At 42.1% G+C, this 25,329-nt stretch overlaps 1 protein-coding gene across 3 annotated transcripts in view; it reads right to left on the reverse strand.

The window, feature by feature from the left end:
* The window catches only part of DNAJC6 (DnaJ heat shock protein family (Hsp40) member C6), a 155,747-nt gene extending 136,868 nt beyond the window's left edge, over positions 1 to 18,879 (reverse strand). Inside the window, exon 1 of one of the 3 annotated variants that reach the window (XM_030865857.2) lies at positions 18,669 to 18,879. In XM_030865857.2, the coding sequence (XP_030721717.2) occupies positions 18,669 to 18,783 (115 nt within the window). In that variant the 5' untranslated portion in view covers positions 18,784 to 18,879. Of the gene's footprint in view, positions 1 to 9,851; positions 10,050 to 18,668 lie in introns of those variants that run through there. The other 2 variants (XM_060304700.1, XM_030865858.2) reach the window with 2 other exon arrangements.
* Positions 18,880 to 25,329: the final 6,450 nt, after the last annotated feature.

The following is a 25,329-nucleotide window of genomic DNA, read 5'->3' on the forward strand; positions in this document are numbered from 1 at the left end:
CAGCAAGGATCTCATTCAGATTCGACGGAGAAATTAAAACCCTTACAGACAAGCAAAAGCTAAGAGAATTCAGCACCACCCAACCAGCCTTACAACAAATGCTAAAGGAACTTCTAGGCAGGAAACACAAGAGATGGAAAACACCTATAATAACAAACCCAAAACAATCAACAAAATGGTAATAGGAACATACGTATTGATAACTACCTTAAATGTAAACAGATTAAATGCTCCAACCAAAAGACATAGACTGGCTGAATGGATACAAAAACAATATATATGCTGTCTACAACAGACCAACCTCAGACGTAGGGACAAATACAGACTGAAAGTGAGGGGATGGAAAAAGATATTCCATGCAAAAGGAAACCAAAAGAAAGCTGGAGTAGCAATTCTCATATCAGACAAAATAGACTTTAAAATAAAGACTATTAGAAGAGACAAAGAAGGACACTACATAATGATCAAGGGATTGATCCAAGAAGAAGATATATCAATTGTAAATATTTATACACCCAACATAGGAGCACCACAATACATAAGGCAAATGCTAACAGCCATAAAAAGGGAAATCGACAGTAACACAATCATAGTAGGGGACTTTAAAACCCAACTTTCACCAATGGACAGATCATCCAAAATGAAAATAAATAAGGAAACACAAGCTTTAAATGATACATTAAACAAGATGGACTTAATTGATATTTATAGAACATGCATCCAAAAATAACAGAATACAGTTTCTTCTCAAGTGCTCATGGAACATTCTCCAGGATAGATCATATCTTGGGTCACAAATCAAGCATTGGTAAATTTAAGAAAATTGAAATTGTATCAAGTATCTTTTCTGTCCACAATGCTATGAGACTAGATATCAATTACAGGGGAAAATCTGTAAAAAATACAAAACATGGAGGCTAAACAATACACTACTTAATAACGAAGAGATCACTGAAGAAATCAAAGAGGAAATCAAAAAATACCTAGAGGGGCTTCCCTGGTGGCGCAGTGGTTGAGAGTCTGCCTGCCGATGCAGGGGACACAGGTTCATGCCCCAGTCCGGGAGGATCCCACATGCCGCAGAGCGGCTGCACCCGTGAGCCATGGCCGCTGAGCCTGTGTGTCCAGAGCCTGTGATCCGCAATGGAGAGGCCATAGCAGTGAGAGGCCCGCGTACCACAAAAAAAAACCGAAAAAAACCCTAGAAACATATGACAGTGATAACATGATGACCCAAAACCTATGGGATGCAGCAAAAGCAGTTCTAAGAGGGAAGTTTATAGCAATACAATCCTACCTCAAGAAACAAAAAACATCTCAGAAAAACAACCTAACCTTACACCTAAAGCAATTAGAGAACAAAGAACAAAAAAACCCTAAAGTTAGCAGAAGGAAAGAAATCATAAGGATCAGATCAGAAGTAAATGAAAAAGAAATGAAGAAAACAATAGCAAAGATCAATAAAACTGAAAGTTGGTTCTTTGAGAAGATAAACAAAATTGATAAACCATTAGCCAGACTCATCAAGAAAAGAAGGGAGAAGACTCAAATCAATAGATTTATAAATGAAGAAGAAGTAACAACTGACACTGCAGAAATACAAAGGATCATGAGAGATTACTAGAAGCAACTACAAGCCAATAAAATGGACAGCCTGGAAGAAATGGACAAATTCTTAGAAAAGCACAAGCTTCTGAGACTGAACCAGGAAGAAATAGAAAATATAAACACACCAATCACAAGCACTGAAATTAAGACTGTGATTAAAAATTTTCCAACAAACAAAAGCCCAGGACCAGATGACTTCAGAGGCGAATTCTATCAAATATTTAGAGAAGACATAACACCTACCCTTCTCAAACTCTTCCAAAATACAGCAGAGGGAGGAACACTCCCAAACTCATTCTACGGGGCTACCATTACCCTAATACCAAAACCAGAGAAAGATGTCACAAAGAAAGAAAACTACAGGCCAATATTACTGATGAACATAGATGCAAAAATCCTCAACAAAATAGTAGCAAAGAGAATCCAACAGCACATGAAAAGGATTACACACCATGATCAAGTGGGGTTTATCCCAGGAATGCAAGAATTCTTCAATACATGCAGATCAATCAATGTGATAAACCAGATTAACAAGTTGAAGGAGAAAAAACATATGATCATCTCAATAGATGCAGAAAAAGCTTTCAACATAATTCAACACCCATTTATGATAAAAACCCTCCAGAGAGGAGGCATAGAGGGAACTTACTTCAACATAATAAAGGCCATATATGACAAACCCACAGCCAACATCTCAACGATGACAAACCCACAGTCAACGTCTCAATGATGAAAAACTGAAACCATTTCCTCTAAGATCAGGAATAAAATAAGGTTGTCCACTCTCACCACTATTATTCAACATAGTTTTGGAAGTTTTAGCCACATCAATCAGAGAAGAAAAAGAAATAAAAGGGGTCCGAATCGAAAAAGAAGAAGTAAAGCTGGCACTGTTTGCAGATGACATGATACTATACGTAGAGAATCCTAAAGATGCTACCAGAAAACTACTAGAGCTAATTAATGAATTTGGTAAAGTAGCAGGATACAAAATTAATACACAGAAATCTCTTGCATTCCTATACACTAATGATGAAAAATCTGAATGAGAAATTAAGGAAACACTCCCATTTATGACTGCAACAAAAAGAAAAACATACCTAGGAATAAACCTACCTAAGGAGACAAAAGACCTGTATGCAGAAAACTATAAGACACTGATGAAAGAAATTAAAGATGATACAAATAGATGGAGAGTTATACCATGTTCTTGGATTGGAAGAATCAACATTGTGAAAATGACTATGCTACCCAAAGCAATCTACAGATTCAGTGCAACCCCTATCAAACTACCAATAGCATTTTTCACAGAACTAGAACAAAAAATTTCACATTTTGTATAGTAACACAAAAGACCCCGAATAGCCAAAGCAATCTTGAGAAAGAAAAATGGAGCTGAAGGAATCATGTTCCTGAATTTCAGACAATACTGCAAAGCTACAGTAATCAAGACAGTATGGTATTGGCACAAAAACAGAAATATAAATGATTGGAACAGGATAGAAAGCCCAGAGATAAACCCACGCACATATGGTCACCTTATTTTTGATAAAGGAGCAAGAATATAGAATGGAGAAAAGACAGCCTCTTCAATAAGTGGTGCTGGGAAAACTGGACAGCTACATGTAAAAGAATGAAATTAAAACACTCCCTAACACCATACACAAAAATAAACTCAAAATGGATTAAAGACCTAAATGTAAGGCCAGACACTATAAAACTCTTATAGAAAAGCACAGGCAGAACACTCTATGACATAAATCACAGCAAGATCCTTTTTGACCCACCTCCTAGAGAAATGGAAATAAAAACAAAAATAAACAAATGGGACCTAATGAAACTTCAAAGCTTTTGCACAGCAAAGGAAACCATAAACAAGACCAAAAGACAACCCTCAGAATGGGAGAAAGTATTCGCAAATGAAGCAACTGACAAAGGATTAATCTCCGAAATTTACAAGTAGCTCATGTAGCTCAATATTAAAAAAACAAACAACCCAATCCAAAAATGGGCAGAAGACCTAAATAGACATTTCTCCAAAGAAGATATACAGATTGCAAACAAACACATGAAAGGATGCTCCACATTACTAATTATTAGAGAAATGCAAATCAGAACTACAATGAGGTATTATCTCACACCAGTCAGAATGGCCATCATCAAAAAATCTACAAACAATAAATGCTGGAGAGGGTGTGGAGAAAAGGAATCCTCATGCACTGTTGGTGGGAGTTTAAATTGATACAGCCACCTTGGAGAACAGTATGGAGGTTCCTTAAAAAACTAAAAATAGAACTACCATACGACCCAGCAATCCCAATACTGGGCATATACCCTGAGAAAACCATAATTCAAAAAGAGTCATGTACCACAATGTTTACTGCAGCTCTATTTACAATAGCCAGGACATGGAAGCAACCTAAGTGTCCATCGACAGATGAATGGATAAAGAAGATGTGGCACATATATACAATGGAATATTACTCAGCCATAAAAGGAAATGAAATTGAGTTATTTGTAGTGAGGTGGATGGACCTAGAGGCTGTCATACAGGGTGAAGTAAGTCAGAAAGAGAAAAACAAATACCGTATACTAACACATATATATGAAATCTAAAAAGAAAAATGTTCTGAAGAACCTAGGGGCAGGACAGGCATAAAGATGCAGACGTAGAGAATGGACTTGAGAACATGGAGAGTGGGAAGGGTAAGCTGGGACCAAGTGAGAGAGTGGCATGGACATATATACACTACCAAATGTAAAATAGATAGCTAGTGGGAAGCAGCCACGTAGCACAGGGACATCAGCTCGGTGCTTTGTGACCATCTGGAAGGGTGGGATAGGGAGGGTGGGAAGGAGACGCAAGAGGGAGGAGATATGGGGATATATGTATATGTATAGCTGATTCACTTTGTTGCAGGGCAGAAACTGACACACCATTGTGGAGCAGTTATACTCCAATAAAGATGTTAAAAAAAAAAAAGAAATACAACTGTCTTTATTTATAGAAAACCAAATACCTACAAAAATCTAAAAACTATTTAATAAGTTAATTTAGGAAGGTCACTGAAATAAGGTCAACAAATAAAAATTAACTATATTTCTATATTCTAACAGCAAACAATTAGAAAATGAAATTTTAAAATGCCAGTTACAGTAGCATAAATATATATTACCAGTGACATCATTTTTTAGATTTATATCACCTATATCCCAGTATTTCTGCCCTTAAAGAGGGCAGTTTGTGCTCACCTCAATCTTGTTGTCCAAATTTTATTAAAGGAACCAGAATTATAGAATTGAATATATAATCTCCAAAAGTTTTGATGTTGGCTGAAATTCTTTTAAATTATTAAAGAGGTAAAAATAAAGTCATTTTGTATACTCTGAGTAACATATATATATACAAATAAAAAAATATTTTGTATTTCCTTGTTTAGTATCTCAAAATGAAATTTAAAGATAAAATATCCTACCTAACACACAATTAAACAACAATAACTATACCACACATACCAACAACAGTGTAAAAGTGAAAGGAAAGAAAAGTTAATAAATATAGCAAAACAATATGGATTTCAATATGCAAATACTCAAGAAAGACTATATTAGATGACATTAATAGTCAGATACATGTACAAGTACATAGATTGAATGAGACAGGTGTGTCGTTTTGATGTCTCAAACCAATTGACGCTTTGGGTAAGTGATTTTTCCAAACAAAATTAAGTGTAATCTTTCCTTGCTTTACACAACATTTTTAATCCCAGAAACTTCAGTGTATATGTAATACCAACTTATATTCTAGGCTCAGAAAAGTATAGAGGGTTTACACTTATGCCTTCAGCAAAACATCTGAAAGTTGCACAGGACAAGAGATAATTAAATTCATCATTACATGGAACAGTCCGGAACATTGCAGGACATCTATCATTTCCCAGTGAATGCTGCTACAGCCCCTTGCATATTTCTAGTATGTTCCACAGGAAGCAGTATTGTGTCCATCTGAGAAGCAATGGCATAGTCCAGGCTCTAAACCCAGCTCTATCTCATGCTAGCCGTGAAAGCTGAGAACTCACTCAGCCATTTACAGATCACCCCAACCAATACACGTCGTTTGCCTGACCTATGCAGTCCCAAGCAGCAAGCACAAATTCTTGAAAGAATCTGAGTCTTCTCTAAAGGTAGTCATGGTTGTTAAAAACAAAAAAACAAAAAAAACCACACACAACATTTTTGGATTTCCTTGCACTTACTTCATTTTGAATTACAGATTGGGGGATGTACACCATAGTGTTTTAAATATTTAGAGTTTAAAAGTCTGGATCTGACCATATTCAAACTCCCAATCAGATTCTGTAATAACTTTCAGGAAAAAATCAGATTCTTTCAGGAATCAGTGTGCTCTAATCCTAGTTTTACCATGTTAAAATGTTATGCATAACTTTATTTGCTCACAAAATGTAATGTTTGTTATTTTGAAAGAAAACATAGAAAAATTGAAAAGAGAACTATTTGCCCTAAACTGTTGTAGGGAAAAAAAAAATGTTTCCACCCAAACTTTCAAACTCTCCACTCCTATTCTTTCGTATCTCTGCTTCTAAAACCTTACTCATAAAAGAGAGAACTTATAAAATAAAAGGAAAATTTGCAGCTGAACTTAAGAGTTAAAATGCCTATTTTCCAAATAATCACAATCTAGAAAAATACACAAAAGCCATCATTTTCTATGGTTCACATTTCCCTTTTTATAATAAGTAAATTAATTCTAGCAATAAATGATGTTGAAAATTTTATTAAAAACTCTGCAATTTTCCCACGCTACTCATTCTCAAAGCCCTTGCCTACCACGTGAATGGTTTTGAAGGTAAAATGAGCTGGGTTTGAATCCCGGCTCTGCCACTTACTAGCTATGTGCCCTGTAAAAAGTTCTTAATCCATTTCTTTACATGTAAAATACCCCCAACCTTGCAGTGCTGTGACAATGTGTAAAGTACCTTGAAAAGAGCTTTTCACATACTACTTGTTCATTAAATAGGAGCTATGGCTGTTATTATTATAATTAGCTGTCATGCTTGCCAATACCTACTTATTAACTCATTCAACTATTTTCTTCTGAGTTGCCTCATACAGAATTTTTTTTTCCTGGTTTGCAAAGCATTTTGAGATGTGCTGGGTAAATGCTATACAATGCCTTTTGTGTTTAAAAGCCTCACTGGACTGTCTTAAGACAAGATGTACTAAAAAGAGAAAAAAGAAAGAAAGGCATTTATTAAACCACAGCTCAACATTTACAGAACACTAGTCATGTGATGGTAGCTTATAAAATTCAGTTTTTGCCTACCAACAGCCTGATGCTTTATTTGTCCCTGTCAACCTCTTAAAATTTTACCTGGTACCTGTTTCCAAGGAGAGTTGACTTCTAAACAATGCACAACATTTTAATAGTTTTCCTGTGGTACTTTTCATCACAAAGACTCTAATTTTTAGATATTTGTGTTTCATATTCAGGTCACCAACTGGCACTTTGGAACCTACAAATAGCTCTCATGGTATAGTTACCACGGTCATACGTTCTCTTCAACATGCTCACACACCCCACCTCACATCTCACACTCAGCTGGTCCTGTCAACACATGCCCATCTCCCGGCCCTGAAAGGATTCTTTGATCCCTAAGAGGTTAGCTTAGAAGGGCCTTGGGGGAAACACAATAATTCATAACCTATTTGGGGTCTTAGACCCCTTGGAAATTCTGAGGAAAACTACTGACATTCTCAACATACATAAACAAAAATGGACTGCATTTCATAGACTCCTTGACAAACTAGGAAGCTGTGACTGATTTCAGTGTTTCTCAAACTCTTTTGCCTGGGATTCACAGCGAGAAACTGATCTGACATCAATACAGTCCATATCTACATACATAAACAAACATAAACATCTAAAACAGAAGTTACAGGAAACCATTATTTACACTTACCATATGCAATGGTTTCTGACATTTTCTATTCTATTTCATCTTTCTAAAAGGTTGCTTGAGACTCACTAAATTGCTTTCTTACCACCCACAATCTGAAGAACAGTCATCTGGTCTAACAGTTATCCATTTTAGAGATAAGGAAACAGGTCCGAAAAAATCGTGGGTATTGTGCTAGGTCACCAGTGAGTTAGTGGCAAAACAAGCCAGAACCTAACCATCCTGACTTCCAACCAAGGCTCCTTCCAGAACAAAGTGAAACAAAAATTCTAAATACCAACTCCCCTAAAAAAGCAGCTGGGGATTTGAAGCCTAAAGCATCCTGCCTGATACACTGAGAAACTGCGAGTGTTTCAATTCCAAATGGGGGTGAATATTAACCTAACATGAGCCTCCAGCTCAGGCAGTCTTAACTTTTTCTAAACCATGCCCCTGGCCTAGCATGACATGGCACATAAGCACATTTTTTTCTTTCCAGAAACCTTTTCTCCAGCTACTGAAAACGACACAGGAAAGGCCAACATTCTCCCTGAGTTTATTTAAAATGTTCTGATTACACAGACACAGGTTTTATTTGTCCATGAGAGCTTGGCTTAGAAACAGCAGTAGACAGGCACTCTTTGCATTTACCAGGGCCATGCAAATCTGTTTTCCGCCTCGCTAAGGCTGTTTAATCAAAATTTAAACATCAAAACCGCAGAGATCGCTATGTGGAACCGACACCAGCTACCCCAGACCCTCTTAAAGCCTCAGTTATAGTAAGTGAAATTGCTTAAGAGCCTTCATCACAAGCAGCGTGATAGATTAAAATACCAGCCTTCCTACCGGCATCAGGCTGTGTGTGGTTTTGTTTGGTTGGTTGCTTTTTGTTTGTTTTTAATATGGAATAAACATCACTGTTCATTACAAGTTGAGAATCTTATAACATGCCAGAGCGTGTGCCTGAGGACTGGGCTGGTGAAGGCCAAGCGGGCGGCCCTGCATGCAGTTAGGAGAAGGCTTGGGGCCTGGGCGGTCTCACCAATGAAGAGAACCACCCAGCTCCGGTGTTGCGGAGGGTCGGTGGGCGTGAACAACCTGCTCCGGCGCTGTGTGCCAGCCTCCACCTGAGCACCCAAGCCCGGTGCCCCAGGGCAAAGTGCTGGGGCCTCCTTAAAGCAGAGCGTGCTGGGAGGAGAGGGAGGGGTGGAAATTGCTGCAGAGAGGCTTGAGGTGAGATCAGCGAACGCCTGCTGGGGAAAAGGGGGGCGGGCAAACCCTAAAATTAGCTGGGGGGAGGCAGGGGCTGAGCCAGGCTACGCGGAGATTCGGCGGCTGCCCCGGAGCTTTCCCGGGAGCCCAGCCGCCCTGCGCCTTCCTCCTGCGGCAGGACCAGGAGCCGCACCTACGCAACACCACGGAAGGGCTCCTTCCTGGAAACAGGATTGGGGAACGCGTGTAGCCTCCCGAGCCTTGGGATCTATCGCTCCTCCCCCATCTGCGGCAGAAAATGTTAAGGACCCTCGGAATTTGAAACCCCAGAATCCTCCAGAATCCTTGTTGTTGAACTTAATATTTATTTGGCTGGCTCATTTGAGAGACCTGACCTTTCCTGAGTTTTCATTTAAATCCGTTTCTCTCCTCCCCCATGCCTCAAGCGGAATTGGCCGGGGGTTGAGGGGGAGGGGGCGAGAGCGAGGGGGGGATGCGAAGGGGGGTTGTTACCAGGGATCTAGGGGATGGAAGCTAGCAGAGTGGGGGGAGTTTGCATCTGAATCTCTCTCTGCAAGATAAACACTTCTGAAGGTCAGTGACGGCTCCCCATTGGATCCTCCCGAAAAGGTGAATGTTCATTAAAGGCTTCTTTCTCCCTCTACATTTTTCTTAAGAACCCAAACTGCAAAAGTCCGAAGTATTTCAGATATTGCAATTCCAATAAAGCACCGGAAACCTATATATTAATTAAGTATTCTGAACACTTGCAAAATAAAAGGGAACTATTATAAGGAAGTCTGTGAAATGTAAATATGTGTTATTCAGCCAAGATTAAATGAAGAATGCAAAAATGTTATATTTAGTAGCACAAAAATGGACAACTGAATGACAGTATTTGGAAACCAGAAATCAGTTATTTTTAAAAGTCACGTTTATTATTATATACTAGAATTTTTAAATAATATATGCACACTAATTTTAAATCAGCCATTTAATATACACTAAACATGTCCATGGAGTGACATCTTATCCCTAGCCTCTTTTACCTACCCTCTGCAGTCGGCCCCTTACCTTTATTTTCAGAATCTTTCATTCTCTCCTTCCTCCCTCAGCTGCAAAGGAGCAGGAAAGTCCGGCTGGTTCTGCAACCCTGACTTTGGATTTGTCATTCAGACAGTCAGCGGTCTTGGGGGAGAAGTCCCTCAGCCGAGGAGCACCGGGCTCTGGTAATTGCATGCAAGTCAGCGTGCAGGGGTTATAATTTTGCTTATGCTGGAGCAGAAAGGATGGGGAATGAAGACAGACGTAAACACAAATTCCAAAACATGGCATGGAACTGGATCTGGAGCCTAGGCTTGCCTTTCCTTGCAGTAGGTTAGGGAATCAACTGTTCAGTGCCTCCTCGTCTCTGGAAAGATTTGATTCAAGTTGAAAGAGGACCACATGTGCCATGCACCAAGCTTATTCTCAAATGGAGACCTTCACTTTGGAGGGGGATTAAGAGCCCTGTGCTTGTTTCCTCTTACATATTCATTCATTCAGCAAACACTTCTTTTACCTCTCTGTGGACCAGGCTCTATGCTAAGTATTGCGGACAGAACAGTGACGGGAACCAGCCCCAGTCCTCAAGCCACTCACCGGCTGTTACAATGCAGAGGCATACAGTGCCATCCAATGACCTATGTCTGCTGAATGGACCTGGGTTATTGAACCCAGTTCACCCAGGTGTAAGTTGGTACTCAAGGCTTTAGTGATTGGTCTTAAGCCACTGGATGGCTGAGACAGAAATGGATCTGTGGAAGCCAGACCAAACCCCCTCTCTGCTAGACAGCAAGGAGTACTCAAGCAAATCTTTCAATCATCCAATGCAAACTTACTTCCAATCATTACATACCTCAGATTCATTCTTTCATTCATTCACTCAACAACGGTTATTTGTGCCAGGCACAACTCCACCTGTTAGCAATTCAAGAGTGCAGGAAACAGACCAAGTCCCTGCTCTCGTGGCTATCACATTTGGGTGGGAGGATTCAGACAGGCCATAAACAAACAAATATAAACATATAATAAATGGCAGTAAATGCCGTGAAGAAGAATGAAGCATGATAATGAGGTAACAGAGTTGCCATTTTAGATAGTGTGGCCAGGGGAGGTGCCATTGAACTTGTTTTACAGAAAATGAACCAGTCATCACAGTCCCTTCCAAACATCTTCACTTAGAAATTGTTTTTTGAGTTGCAAACCCTCACAACTTCCTCTGCTCCAAGTGCACTCACTGATGGGTAGTGTTTATTCCCCAATATACAGACTGGTAAACTGACATCCAGAATGATTAACTGACCCAATCCAGGACCTCACTCACCTCCAAGATGGAAGAAGAGCAACAAAAAGAAATGCACCAACCTGCGCTCATCCCCAGAAATTGCTGGGTTAAGTACAATATTGAAAAGGAAAATCTGCCAGAGTAGGAGGTGAGAAAAGAGGGTTGAAGACCTCTCTCTACCACTATTACCTGAGTGGCGTAGAGCAGGTGATTTAACCTCTCTGGTACCAGTTTCCTCATCTGTAAAGTGGGGCTAATCGTCCGTGCCCTGTGTGTGGTCCAGGCTGTTCAGAAGATCAAAAGGGAGAGCAGATGTGGTACTTTGTAAACTAAGTTCTACATAAGTGTAAAGGATAATTATCAACATACTTGGGCACATTAAGAGAACTAATTGCTAGTGTTTACCTGCTCACTACGGCAGCCCGAGAGTCAAATATAGCTATAGAGGGAAAGCCTGTCGTGGCCACTAGGGGTCCTGGAGTTGATTTCTAAGCCACCACAATTTAAAGACTCCCTTAAAGTTTGGGGAAATTTTATTTTGTTTTTGTTCCCATCTTTCCTTGACAGTGGATAATATCCTTATGCATCCTTGACAACTTAAGGCCAATGAGGAACATCTGCCTTCACTGGAACTCTTCACTGGCCACCAAATGAGGCATGTTGCCCCATAAACCACATCAAAGAAACGGGCATCTCCATCTCCAAGGACCAAGGCCAGGGCAGCCAAAACGTACCCAGTTAGGAGCACCTTTAGGGGCAGATAGGGTGAAGGAGGGGGTGATGAGAAGACACCATCCGTGTACTCTTTCATCCAATAAATATTCATTATGCCAGACACTGCTCTGAAGACTGGGAATGACACAGTGCTGAACAAAACATTCTGTCCTCAAAGAGCTTGTGGTCTCAGAACAAGAGGTTTCTACAACGTATACTGATTTACTGAGTTAGGCCGAGGACTGGGTCTGAATAGTAGGGCAAGGGCTATAAAGCAGGAGAGACCAGGTTCAAACATGGGCTCTGCCACTTCCTGGCTCCTAGAGTAAGCTGGGATATGTTCCTGCACCTCTCTAAGTCTCCATTTCCTGATCTGTAAGATGAAGATACTGAAGGCACCTACCTCCTAGGGTAGGATGAGGCTCAAATGAGTTAATGCATGTAAAGTACAGAGCACAAAGCCTGACACATAAAGGGAGGGCTCCATAAATGCTGTAAGACTAATATTATCACCTACTGACCTGGATCAAGTGTACCCCTCTGCACCTCAGTTTCCTCATAAAATGCAGAAAATAATAACTAGTTTATATGGCTATTGTGAGAATTACATATCAGGAAGAAGATAAAGCCCTGGTGTAAAGGATTAGCTCACCCCCTGCCAGGCTCACTCCAGGCCCTTTTTCATCAAGCAGGCTCCCCAGGAAAAAAGACAAAGCCCGGGAGGAGTGAGGAAGTGGGAGAGAACCTGCCATTTATGTTAACAAGGAAGCAATTTTTTTACAAGAGTATGATCATTTCTAGGGTTACCTGCATTTTACTCAACACCGTATTTTGAAAAGTTTCAAAATACAAAGAGTTGGAAGAATTGCATGGCAAACATCTTCAAGTACATTTTGCTGAATCTGTTCTGTCACATAGATGTTCATCTTTCTATTCATCCTTAATAGATTTTTTTTAAATTAAGTTGAAAGAGATTTGAAGTCCTCTTCAGATAAGAAGAGCCTTTATTTTCCCTGATACAAATTTTACAGAAGCCTTACACTGGCTGATTCTGTGGCCATTCCAAGCAGGGTCAGGTAAATTCTTAGAAGCCTTGTCTTGCCCACAGTAAACCTCAAGGCCACACCCAGCTGAGGGACAAGGATAGACTCAAGCCTTGGAGCCTTCCAGAACAAGGCACTGCCTCATGCTTCCAATAAACTGGTACCAACAACCATTCTAAACATCCATTAATGGAAACGATGCTCCATCTCAATAACCGGGTTTAGGGAAAGCTTCAGGCAGGCTCCACTGGCCACAAGTCCCTGCACAGCTCTGCACAGTCCTTGTCTTGTTGGATGCCACTTCTGAGTCATTAGACCGGTGAGTCATGCCCAGCAAGGGAGGCCATCTTGAGAGCAAAACCAAAGAGAATTTTCAAGAACAATGAGTGACACCCTGAATTGAAAGAGAATAAGGCTCTTCATTGTCCTAGCAAAACAAAAATGAAAGGAAAAAAAACGCTGCTGTTAACACTGTGGGTTCAACTTCCCAGCTGTAAATTTTACTCCGAAGAAAAACTCAGCAACAAAGGCTTTTATATTCCCTTGGAAATCTGAGAGCAAAAGAGACTGGGAGGATATTTCTCAAATTGGGCAGACCCAATGATCTTTCGGTAACTTGCCTGGACCCTCTCTTCTGGATTAGTCATTCATTTCCAAAACATGCCAGGGTGGGGTGACAGGAGAATGACTTCACCTGCACCACCACAGTCGGTCTTCCCCCAGCCACGCCTGTCTGGTTTGCTCAGAGCATCCAAGTGGCCGTAAGCGAGATGAACTGGAGTGAGAAAACCGCTGACTGGGGGCTGGGGAGGGGATGGGGCTTTGTGATTAGGGTCACCGCAGGGAAGGGCAGCATGACTGTAAGAAAAGCTGGGTGTGCTCCGATGAAGCCAAGCCACAAGGCAAGGGGAACAGAATTAACACATGGAGTACCCACTGTGTGCAAGGCAATCTTCTTATCATCATCACCATCCTTTCAAAGAACTTATTTGCCAAGCATGGCCTTTAGAGCGAGGACTTTCACAGCACACTGCCTGGGTTTGGATCCCAGCTTACTAGTTGTGTAACTTTGGAAACGTTACTTATCCTCTTTGTGTTTCGGTTTTCTCGTTCATAAAATAGAGACTGTAAAACAGGGTTATTGTAAGAATTAAATAAAATTAAAATATTCACAGGTTTAGGACCACGGCTGGCACACGGTAAGCAAGGCATGCACGTTAACGCTTGCCAGTCCGTCTTTTTTAGATGAGAAAAATGAGGCAGAAAGAAGAAAGGAGACTTGCCAAAGGACACATAGCAAAAAAGTAGCAGAGCCAGGATACTGCCTGTCATTTACTTCTCACAACACCCCTGTGACGGAAGTGACATCATCTTCCTTCTATTGATGAGAGCTTGGAAGCCCAAGAGCTTAGTAACCTGCTCATCGCACAAGCTGGCAAATGGGAGAGTTAAGACTGAAAAACCCACATTCACTGTCTTTAAAGCCTTTGCACATCCCACTAGGCCAACAGTTCTCAAAGGTTAGCACACACCAGAATTACTGCAGGGCTTGGTAAAGCACAGGTTGCTGGGTCCCACCTCCAGAGTCTCTGCTTTGGTAGCTCTGAGGTGGGCTCCAAGAATTTGCATTTCTAGCAAGTTCCAGGAGACACTGTTGCTGCTGGTCTGGAGACAACCCTTGAGAACTACTACTCTACAATCAGGCACCTGTATGCAGAACAGAGGGTAGGAGAAGGTATGGGGCCTATTGGGTATAAGTCCCACTCCGGCAAAGGGTTGGCTACTTCACAGAGCCTAGCAAATATATTTTGCATTTATATGGTCCTTTCATAGTTATGATATCAGTTGATCTTTCCAATATCCCTAGGTAGTGACCATTATCTCCATTCAATGTGATTTGTTTTTAGGGACATATGGCCAAAAAATGGCAGTAAGGATAAACCACAGGTCACCTGACAAGTGTTCTGTTCTTTCCTCCAGGTAACTAGTCCTGGAAAGCACTACCTGCGGATAGACTGACTCCAGGTCCAACCTGTGTCTTCCCAGGGAATAACTGAAGTTCAGGAAAGGGCACTTCGGCCACCAGCATTTGCAGGAGGCAATTTCTGGGGGGAAGAGCTCAGGACTGGTTTTCTACCATCATTTCAAGGACTGGGAAAGCCTACTGCTCACAAAATACTTCCACCAACTATCCGCTCCCTTCTCTATAAGCTAAAGCTTTGATATTTGACGTAAATCTGGTTCTCTGCAAAAGCTGGAAGCAATTTAGGGGCTTAATTTCTACTGGACACAGCTTGTTCATTTAGAACAGCTTGCATGGTTAGTAGATTTTTTTAAGTTGCTTGGACATATAAGCAGGTAAATCATTGGTATCCAGAAGATTTCAAGAACTCCTATGAGCAGATTTTTTAAAAAAACATGAACCACCAAAAAAAAAAACCATAAACAGGCGTTCACACATGTCTTGGTCACACATGGCCAATATTCATGTGAAAAGATCTCCAGCTTCATTATTCATCAGGGAAATTCAATATAAAAGCACCATGCAGTACCACTTCATACGCATCAAAAAATTCTGACAGTACTGAGTATTAGCAAGGAAGTAAGGAATCAATATATACATCCCAGAGGATTCATTCATTACTTAACCATTCATTCATTATTATCCAATAACTAAACATATTTATTGAATGTCTTCTATATTCAGGATACAATATTAAGCTGAACAGATGCCAGAGGTCCCCAGAAGCTATGCTACTTCTCATCTGTAGCCTCCTGCTGAAAAACAAAGGAAGGGAGGGTAGAAAGAAGGATACTGATGTAGAAGGCCTTCTGATTGGTCCAGAAGGGATTGCGGCCCCTGAAGAGCTTCCAGCCATGTTTTATTCCCACCGCTCATTGAACTTTCCATATTTGGGGTGTGATCATATGGTGCAATATCTGGACTAATATTGATAAAAATAACAACCACCACCTTGTGAGCTACTATGTAACAAGCACTTTATATACAATAACCCATATAATCATCACAGGAACATTATAACATAGGAGTATCATCCTTATTTTACGTATGATAGATAACTGAGTTTTAGAAAGATTTAGCACCCTGCCCAAGATCACACAGCTTATTAGTGTGCCACTTACTAGTGGCAGATTCAAATCATCGTCTGTCTGGCACCAAAGCATATGATTGTAGATGCCCCAAGTGACGCTGACATCATCGTGAGAAACTCAGGCCACCTTTAAGAAAAATTAAATAAAATTGGGATATGGATTTCATTCACTGCATAATATTTATTAATTTTACTTCTTCCCTCCATGTGTATAGATACTGGAACATGTTTATTTTGTGCCGATGTGGCAGAAAGGAAGCTGTGTGGGTAGTCAGGCCTGAATTGGCCACACACCAGTCCTATGACCTCTTGCAAGTTACTCTGTCTCTTGCTTCACTTTCCTCATTTACAAAATGGGGGAAATAAATACCATCTGTCCTCCCTCCTTCCAAGGTTAGTTAAGATCTAAACAAACAAGACCTTATAGCTGACCTACTCCATAAACTGTAAAGTATCATATAACATAAGACATTATAATGGCCTCATCTCCAGGTTGTAGGGGGGAAGGGGAAGTAGGGAAATACAGTGATCTGCCAAGATCCTACCTAAGAAAAGAGAGGTGTGGCGTGGCAATGGGCCCCAGGTAAGCCATGGGTGAACTCTACAATGGGAACAAAGAAGAAAAAGACAGGATGGTTGTGTACACAGTATACACCTGGGTTTAAAAATTATAAAACTAAAAAGCTTATTCTAACCCAATTTACTGCAGTGGGAATACCCATTTATTCCTCTTTTGTAAAACATTCACACAACACCTGGAATAACACTATGCATATAAGTATCACTCAAGGAACACTTGTTGCAATTACCAATCTATTCAACTACTCAGGCAAGCTAAAGAAAAGGGGTGGTCAGCCTTTAGACCTACTAAGTTTCCGCAACAGTTCTTGATGCAGTGTGGAAGGAATTTAATTGGCGCATTCACTAAAAGTAATAACACATCCTTTGAAAGCCGGCAGGATGACAAGGCCAAGCCACAGAGCCTCCCTAACCATCAACAATAGAAAAGCTTGTTTCTAACACAATAGTTGGTGTTGTTTCTAACACAAATATTTGAAGGATAATTATTTTTGCTCTTTGTCAAATTTCTTTTTAGAATGCTTACTATGTGCCAGCACTTTACAATTATTAACTCATTAATTCATTTAATCTTCGTAAAAACCCTGGGGTGGAGATGGGGGTGATGCGGCCCTGTTGCAGTCTAGCTTCTGCCCTGGCTCAGGTCGGCCATTTTAGAACTCAAGGCATGTCAGCCTCTGAAGAATCCTCAGATGATGGAAACAGACGAAAAGGACATGATAGGACACAGAGACAGACAGACAGACACACACACACACACACACACACACACACACACACACACACACACACACAAGCAGACAGGTATCTACAAAGTACCCAGCTCTGACTTAGCCTGGTGGGGGATGCAAAGATGAAGTGGATGAGAACCTGCCCACATGGAATCTATAATAGCAGATGAACAGTGACAAATGATGATGAAATACCAGCAGACAGGTTACAGGTGGCACCTATCCCAGGAAAGGCTTCACAGAGGAGATGCATTTGTGCTAGTCCTAACGGACGGGTAGGAATTGGCCAGGCTGAGACCAAGGCATGGCCACTGCAGATAGAGGGAAGGCAATGAGCCAGCAGATCGTGTCATGTCCCTGTGCTCAGAACATGTTAGTGGCTTCCCAGCTCACTTGGAATAAAATCCAAACTCCTCATCATATACTACCCAGACCCTGACCCAGGCCCTGCCTGCCTCACTTTTCCATGCTGGAGTAACTCTGAATCAGTCTTCACGCTCAGCTGTAATTGCATGGCCGCAGAGACGCCTTCCCTGTCCACCCCCCAAGTAAGCTAGGGCCCCTCTACCTTTTCTTCTCTCCCAGCAGACGATTTGATTCCTTCCAAGCACACAGAGCAATCTGCAATGGAGACTTTTACCTATTTGACGTGTGTAACGTCTGTTTCCCCCTTTAAAAGTAGTTCCATGAGCTGCGGCCTTGCCTATCTCGTTCAATCCTGGGCCCTGACACACAGGGGAGCTCGATAAAAATTATGGAATGAATGAATGCAGTGAGTCAGTGACTGAATAAATGTGAGTTAAGGCCCTGGTGAGGATAGGGTGGAATGTGTTTGGGAAATAGTTAATTGTGACTAGAGCTTACAAGATAACAGATGGGTTGGAAAGAGGGTGGGTCCAATGGGGAGGACCTCCAAGGCAGAGTTGGGTGCGGATTAAATCCCCCAACGGGTACTGCATTGCAGGTGCCGGCCAGGTTTTGGGGGGAGGGGGATGCAAACTGTTTTCCAGAGGCACCCCGGATTCCCTCTGTCCAGAGCCAAACGGACAGACAGGGACTTGTGCGGGAAATTAACAAGCTGCAACCACCTGGGCCAAGGGGAGATACGCTTAAAGGGTGGAGGGGGAAGAAGGGACTGTCGTCGAGCGGCCCCGGGGGAGCTTGGGGACTGCTGTAGTCCCCGTGGCCGAGGGTCAGGGAGGAGGGTCGCCCAGGCAGGGCCAGACGTCCAGGCGGCGCGGCCCCCGCCCGCGGGCTCCGGGGGCCGAGAACCCAGCGGGAGATGCCGCCCACGGCAGCAGCCGGAGCCACCGCGGCCCCGCTTCAGCGGGAGGCCGGCGCCCGCCGCTCGTGGTAACAGGTCCCGCGGCCGCGCCCACACTCACCCTGCGCCGCCTTGGAAGCCGAGCGCGTCCGCCACAGCCGCCGGGTTGCCTTCCACGGCCGCAGCGAAGAAAACAGCCTCCGGCTCTTCTTGCCGCTCTTCTCAGTTGCTCCCATCTGTGCGCCCGCGCCCCTCCCCCGCCGCCCGCCGCCGTCCGAGGATCGCCTCCCGCTTCCCCGGCCGCCGCGCTTCTGCCAGGTGCCAGGCAGTCGCCGGGGAGGACGCGGCCGCGGGGGGAGGAGCTTGCGGCCGGATGCGGGGCGGGGAGGGTGGGGACCTCGCTCGCGCTGAGCCTGCGGGTGCGGCCGACCAAGGCGGGGACGCCGCAGGGATGCGCCAGCCGGGGGAGCGCTCAGCCCCTGGCAGCTCACAGGTGAATGCTTTAGTCTTTCCCCCTTCGTTCCGGAGATGTTGACGGAGTGCCCAACTACTGCTAGGCATCATTAATTAACACAAACCCCCCTGGGATGTGCACTGATTTTTTTATCCCCAAATTACAAATGATAAAATTGAAGCTCCGAAACGTGAAGTAATCTGCCCAGAGATCACACAGCCGCTAAATTATGCCGATATCCAAGTCCTGGGCTCTAGCTATATTTTTTTCATCCCTTTCTACTGCCTCAGAATGATTCCACATTATGTTGGATTTTTTTTGAAGTTTTGCTTTATTTATGCTTCTATTTTTTCTTTTTTTTTTTTTTACATCTTTATTGGAGTATAATTTCTTTACAATGGTGTCTTAGTTTCTGCTTTATAACAAAGTGACTCAGTTATACATATACATATGTCCCCATATCTCCTCCCTCCTGCATCTCCCTCCCTCCCACCCTCCCTATCCCACCCCTCCAGGTGGTCACAAAGCACCGAGCTGATCTCCCTGTGCTCTGCGGCTGCCTCCCACTAGCTATCTATCTTACGCTTGGTAGTGTATATATGTCCATGCCACTCTCTCGCCTCGTCACAGCTTACCCTTCCCCCCCCCCCATATCCTCAAGTCCATTCTCTAGTAGGTCTGTGTCTTTATTCCTGTCTTACCCCTAGGTTCTTCATGACATTTTTTTTTCTTAAATTCCATGTATATGTGTTAGCATACAGTACCTGTCTCTCTCTTTCTGACTTACTTCACTCTGTATGACAGACTCCAGTGGATTTTTTTTTATTTAAGTCTGATAGATATTCCTGTTTTCCTCATGCAACAGATTAAGAATCACTTTTTTTTTTTAATTTATTTTTGGCTGCATTGGGTCTTCGTTGCTGCACTGGGGCTTTCTCTAGTTGCTGCAAGGGGGCCACTCTTCATTGTGGTACGTGGGCTTCTCATTGCGGTGGCTTCTCGTTGTGGCACACGGGCTCCAGTAGTTGTGGCTCACGGGCTTCGTTGCTCTGCTGCATGTGGGATCTTCCCAGACCAGGGCTCGAACCCGTGTCCCCCGCGGATTCTTAACCACTGCTCCACCAGGGAAGCCCTTTTTTTTTTCTTCTTCTTTTTTTTAAGAACCTATTCTATGTGCAGGCACTTTTACACATATGCCATGAAACCTCACAGCAACCCTGTGGGGTAGGAGGCGTTTCCCATTCGCCAGATGAGGAAACTGAAATGTCAGAGCTGAGGTGGCCCAGCCCCCACCACTTTATCTCTGTCGTGATTTTGCCTGTAGTTAAGAGTCGGAGAGGAAGAGCAAAACCATGATCCCTTAAACTGCCTGACTGAAATAATAATAGCTAACATTTATGGAGTGCCTCTCATGTGCCGGATTTTACATACATTACCTTATTTAACTCTCCCAATGATACTCATGGGAGAGAAATTATTAATATCCTCACTTAACAGATGGGGGAAACTGAGTATCAGAGAGGTCAGGTTACCTACATAAACCCATATAAAGCTTATATGTTAGGTTGAATCATGAAACTACCATTTTCGTAGGTTCAAACAAAAGGCTCAATTCATCATATGACAGTTTCACCAGATGATCAAAATTTAAATCACCAATGGAGGGAGATGATAATCCAGTGCATCCAGATGATACACGGAGAGACACATCACCTTTGTCACATTCTGGCCAAGAATGCACAACCTGAATCTAATCATGGAGAAATATAAGTTAAACCCCAAATGAGGACTTTACTATGAAACCTGAGGTACGGGGGAGGGGGCGTCAGGGCAGGGATGTTATATTCGTTAAAAATGTCAATGATATAAAAGATGAAGAGGGACTTCCCTGGTGGTGCAGTGGTTAAGAATCCACCTGCCAATGCAGGGGACACGGGTTCTATCCCTGGTCTGGGAAGATCCCACGTGCCGCGGAGCAACTAAGCCCGTGCGCCATAACTACTGAGCCTGCGCTCTAGAGCCCACGTGCCACAATTACTGAAGCCCGTGCACCTAGAGCCCATGCTCCGGCAACAAGAGAAGCCACTGCAATGAGAAGTCTGCACACAATGAAGAGTAGCCCCCGCTCGCCACAACTAGAGAAAAGCCCACACGCAGCAACAAAGACCCAACACAGCCAAAAATTTAAAATAATTAATTAATTATTTTTTTTAAAAGATGAAGAAAGGCTGTGGAGGTGTTCTAGACTAAAGGAGGCTAAAGAGATATGACAGCTAACAGTAATACCTGACTCTAGAATGGACTGTGTTGGAGTTTGGAAAAAAGACTCCAAGGGACATTACTAGGTCAATTTAAATATATATATATGATTAAATAAGTGTCAGTGATAAACTACTGAAGTTGGTAACTATACTGTGGTTATGTAAGAAAATATCCCTATTTTTAGAAAATACACACCAAGGTATTTAGGAGTAAAAGGTCATGATGCATTTATTTTACCTTCAAATGGTTTACAAAAGAAGTTTCATATATATGTTTGGGGAGAGGGGGAAGCAAATGATAAAGCAAATACAGCAAAATTATAGTAATAGGTGAATCTGGACAAAGAATATATGGGTGTGTTTTGTACTGTTCTTATTCTTGCAACTTTTCTGTAAGTTTTCAATTTATTCCCAACTGAAAAGGTTATAAAAAAAAACCTTTAAGTTTCATAGAAAAAAGAAAATAAAGTGGGAAGACTGTACCTGATATTAAGGCCTACTGTACAGCTATAGTTATCAAAACAGTGTGGTCTTGGCAGAGGGATAGATGCATAGATTAATAAAGAACCCAGAAACAGACCTGCACACATATACCCAACTGATTTTTGACACAGGTGCAAAAGCAGTTCAATGGAGGAAAGACAGCTGTTTCAACAAATGAGGCTGAAGCAATTGGACATATATTGGCAAAAAAAAATTAACCTTGACTTAAACCTCACACCTTATACAAAAATCTAGAAAAATGGATTATGTTATTTTATTCTATGTTATTCTACAGAAAATAATAAGAGAAAATCATCTGGGATCTGGAGCTATGCAACGAGTTGTCACCAAAAGCATGATGCATAAGAGAAAAAAGTTGATAAATTGGACTTTATCAAAATTAAATACTTTTGCTGTGCAAAAGACCCTTTTAAGAGGATGAAAATACAAACTACAAAATGGGCAAAAATAGTTATCTGACAAAGGACTAGTATTTATAATATATAAAGAATTCTTAAAACTCAACATTAAAAATAATCCAATTAGAAAATGTGCAAAAGACATGAGCAGATATTTCACTAAAGAGGATGGACATACAGATATCAAATAAGCACATGAAAAGATATTCAGCATCATTAGCTATTAAGGAAGTACAAATTAAAACCACAATGAGATACCACTGCATACCTCAGAATGGCTAAAATGAAAAATAGTGACAACACCAAATGCTGGTGAGAATGCAGAGGGAGAAACTGGATCCTTTACACATTGCTGGTAGGAATGTAAATGGTACAGCCACGTTAGAAAAGAGTTTAGCAGTTTCTTATAAAACTAAACACAGCTACCATAAGACCCAACAATGGCACTCTTGGGTACTTATCCCAGAAAAAAATGAAAACTTATGCTCACACAAAAACCTATACAGCAATGTTTATAGTAGCTTTATTTGTAATAGCCCCAAACTGGAAGCAACCCAGATGTCCTTTGGGTGAATGGTTAAACAAGCCGTGGTATATCCCTACCATAGAGTACTAAGCAATAAAAAGTAACAAAGCTATTGCTGCAGGCAACAAACTATATGAATCTCCAGGAATTATGTTGAGTGAAAAAAGCCAATCCCAAAAGTTATGTACTATATGATTCCATTTATATAGTATTCTTGAAATGGCAAAAATTATATAAATCAAAAACAGATAGTGGGACTTCTCTGGTGGTCCAGTGGATAAGAATCCACCTTCAAATGCAGGGGACGCGGGTTCGATCCCTGGCGGGGAAACTAAGATCACACATGCCGTGGGGCAACTAAGCCCGTGCGTCGCAACTACTAAGCCCGTGCCCACTGGATCCTGTGCACCACAACTAGAGAGAAACCCACGCACCACAATGAAGATTCTGTGTGCCGCAGCTAAGGCCCGACACAGCCAAATAAATAAAAAATAAATAAATAGACTTATTTAGAAAAAGACAGATAGTGGTTGCCAGGGAGGAGGGAGATGAGCATGGCTATAAAAGTACAACAGGAAAGGCCTGTGGTGATCGAACTGTTCTGTATCTTTTCTGTATCAATGTCTACATACTGGTTGTGATATTAGACTATAGTTTTGCACAATGTTTCCACTAGAGGGAATGTGTAAAGCTGTACGTAGGATCTCTGTATTATTTTTTACAACTGCATGTGAATCTACAGTTATTTTAAAATTAACAGTTTAATTTTTAAAAAGCCACATGTCTGCAGTTTCATATAGTTCACTCTAATATCTAAATCGCGCTTGAGCCAAGATTCCACTGAGGCCCACGCCTTCACGGCTACACTCAGCTTTCTTGTGACGGCTGGCTCACTGTGGGAGACCAAGGACCATCTGCCAGGTTCCAGGGCAGAGACATGGAAGACTCGGAAAGGTCACAGGAGCATGGAGACCCAGGTCAGCCAGGGAGTGCTAAACTACTCTCCTGTTTGGAATGAGTCCCCTGGGGGTCTAGATAAGTGACACTCGAAAAGTAATTAATGGCCAGACCTATTTTGTTCTTTCTCTAATCCAAGAAGAATAGGAAGATATAAATATGAAATAAAGAAGGGGAATGGGAGAGACCAGGAAGAGGGTGGAAATTGAGAGGTGTCCTCTCTATCGGCAGTAAGCTGTATTTTCTTCTACACCAGCCTTCATTCTCCATGCCATCTAGACTAACGTCTAAAGAAACAGACCCTTAGAAGAAACAATCTAATTAACAAAGCTACTCAGAAATAGCAGCCACATGCCAGCAACTCCTACCCTAGACAAGGGTTGCCCTCTGCTCCTGGGACTTCTTACTTGGCCTTGCGGTTAGGACACCTAAAATCGAATCCTGGTTACCAGGACCACCTGCAAAATATTGGTTATGTCCCTTCCCCTCCTGGCTTACTGTTTTAATCACCACGACCTCCACTCCCATTAATGAATGGGATTTAACCACATGACCTAGAAGTTTCCTTCCAGGGATTCCCACCATCCTTCCCTGCATGTCCTAACTCTCACTAGTTTTGGAATACTGCTACGTATCAGTAACCCCAGTGCCTGGCTTAGAGACTCACCTTTTCTTCTAGTGTTTGGTATATCCAGTGGATTACAGTAGCTTCTTGGAGGGGCGCATTTGCTCACTGCTTAGACGTCACGGATCAGGGTGGGATGAGAGAGACATTCTTCAGCTTGCCCTTTTAGTCCAAGCATCATGTGATTTCATGGCACCCCTCCAGCTTGGAGCTGAAACCGGCCAGAAGTCTCTGGCTCCCACGGTTACAGCCTGCTCCAGTCAGATCCAGTGGGGAGCCTTCCCAGCAGTCCCTGGAGCCCATGGGAAAAGAATGCAACCTGCGAGAAGATCTTCCACCCAAGTAGAAACATGCAAGTGCCCTGAGGCACATTCATAAGCACTAGCAACATGGAATTTCTTTTCAAATGTCGAAAGTGCAAAACAAATATTGGGCATAGGACAAAAAAAAGACTCCCCAAACTCTGAATTCCATTCATGTCGTTTTGTTTACAAAGCTAAGTCCAGAAATTCAAAGATGGCGGTGCCAAAGTCAATGGGATACAAGACTCTGTGTGTGTGTGTGTGTGTGTGTGTGTGTGAGTCTGTGTGTGTGCAGTGTGCGAGGGGGCTAATAAAAAGGAGCTGTGTGAATCCTGGCTCTGTCACTAACTGTGTGACCTTATCCAACTTGCCTAACTTCCCTAAATCTCAGTTTTCCCATCTGTAAAATGGAGATAGTAAATAGTGCCTACCTCACAGGGTTGTGATAAGTTTTACTATCATATGTAAAGAATCAAGTAGGCTAAATTAAACAAAGGAGCTTACTATAATACTATGTCCATTTAGAGATACAGATAAAAAAGAATGGCATCTCCTTTCACAATGACTAAATAAATTGTGTGTGTGTGTGTGTGTGTGTGTGTGTGTGTCTCAAGAGAGAGAAAAATGGGACGGTTGATATTTGGTGAAGATCACATCCTTCAAACTTCATGATTTAATTCCATGTCTGTCTTCTTTTACGCCTGAGGTGTCCTGTTACTCACCCTCCCTTACAGAAAGTTCCAGAATGTAAACTA

This window comes from Globicephala melas, chromosome 1 (genome assembly GCF_963455315.2).
Source record: "Globicephala melas chromosome 1, mGloMel1.2, whole genome shotgun sequence".
Lineage (NCBI taxonomy): Eukaryota > Metazoa > Chordata > Mammalia > Artiodactyla > Delphinidae > Globicephala > Globicephala melas.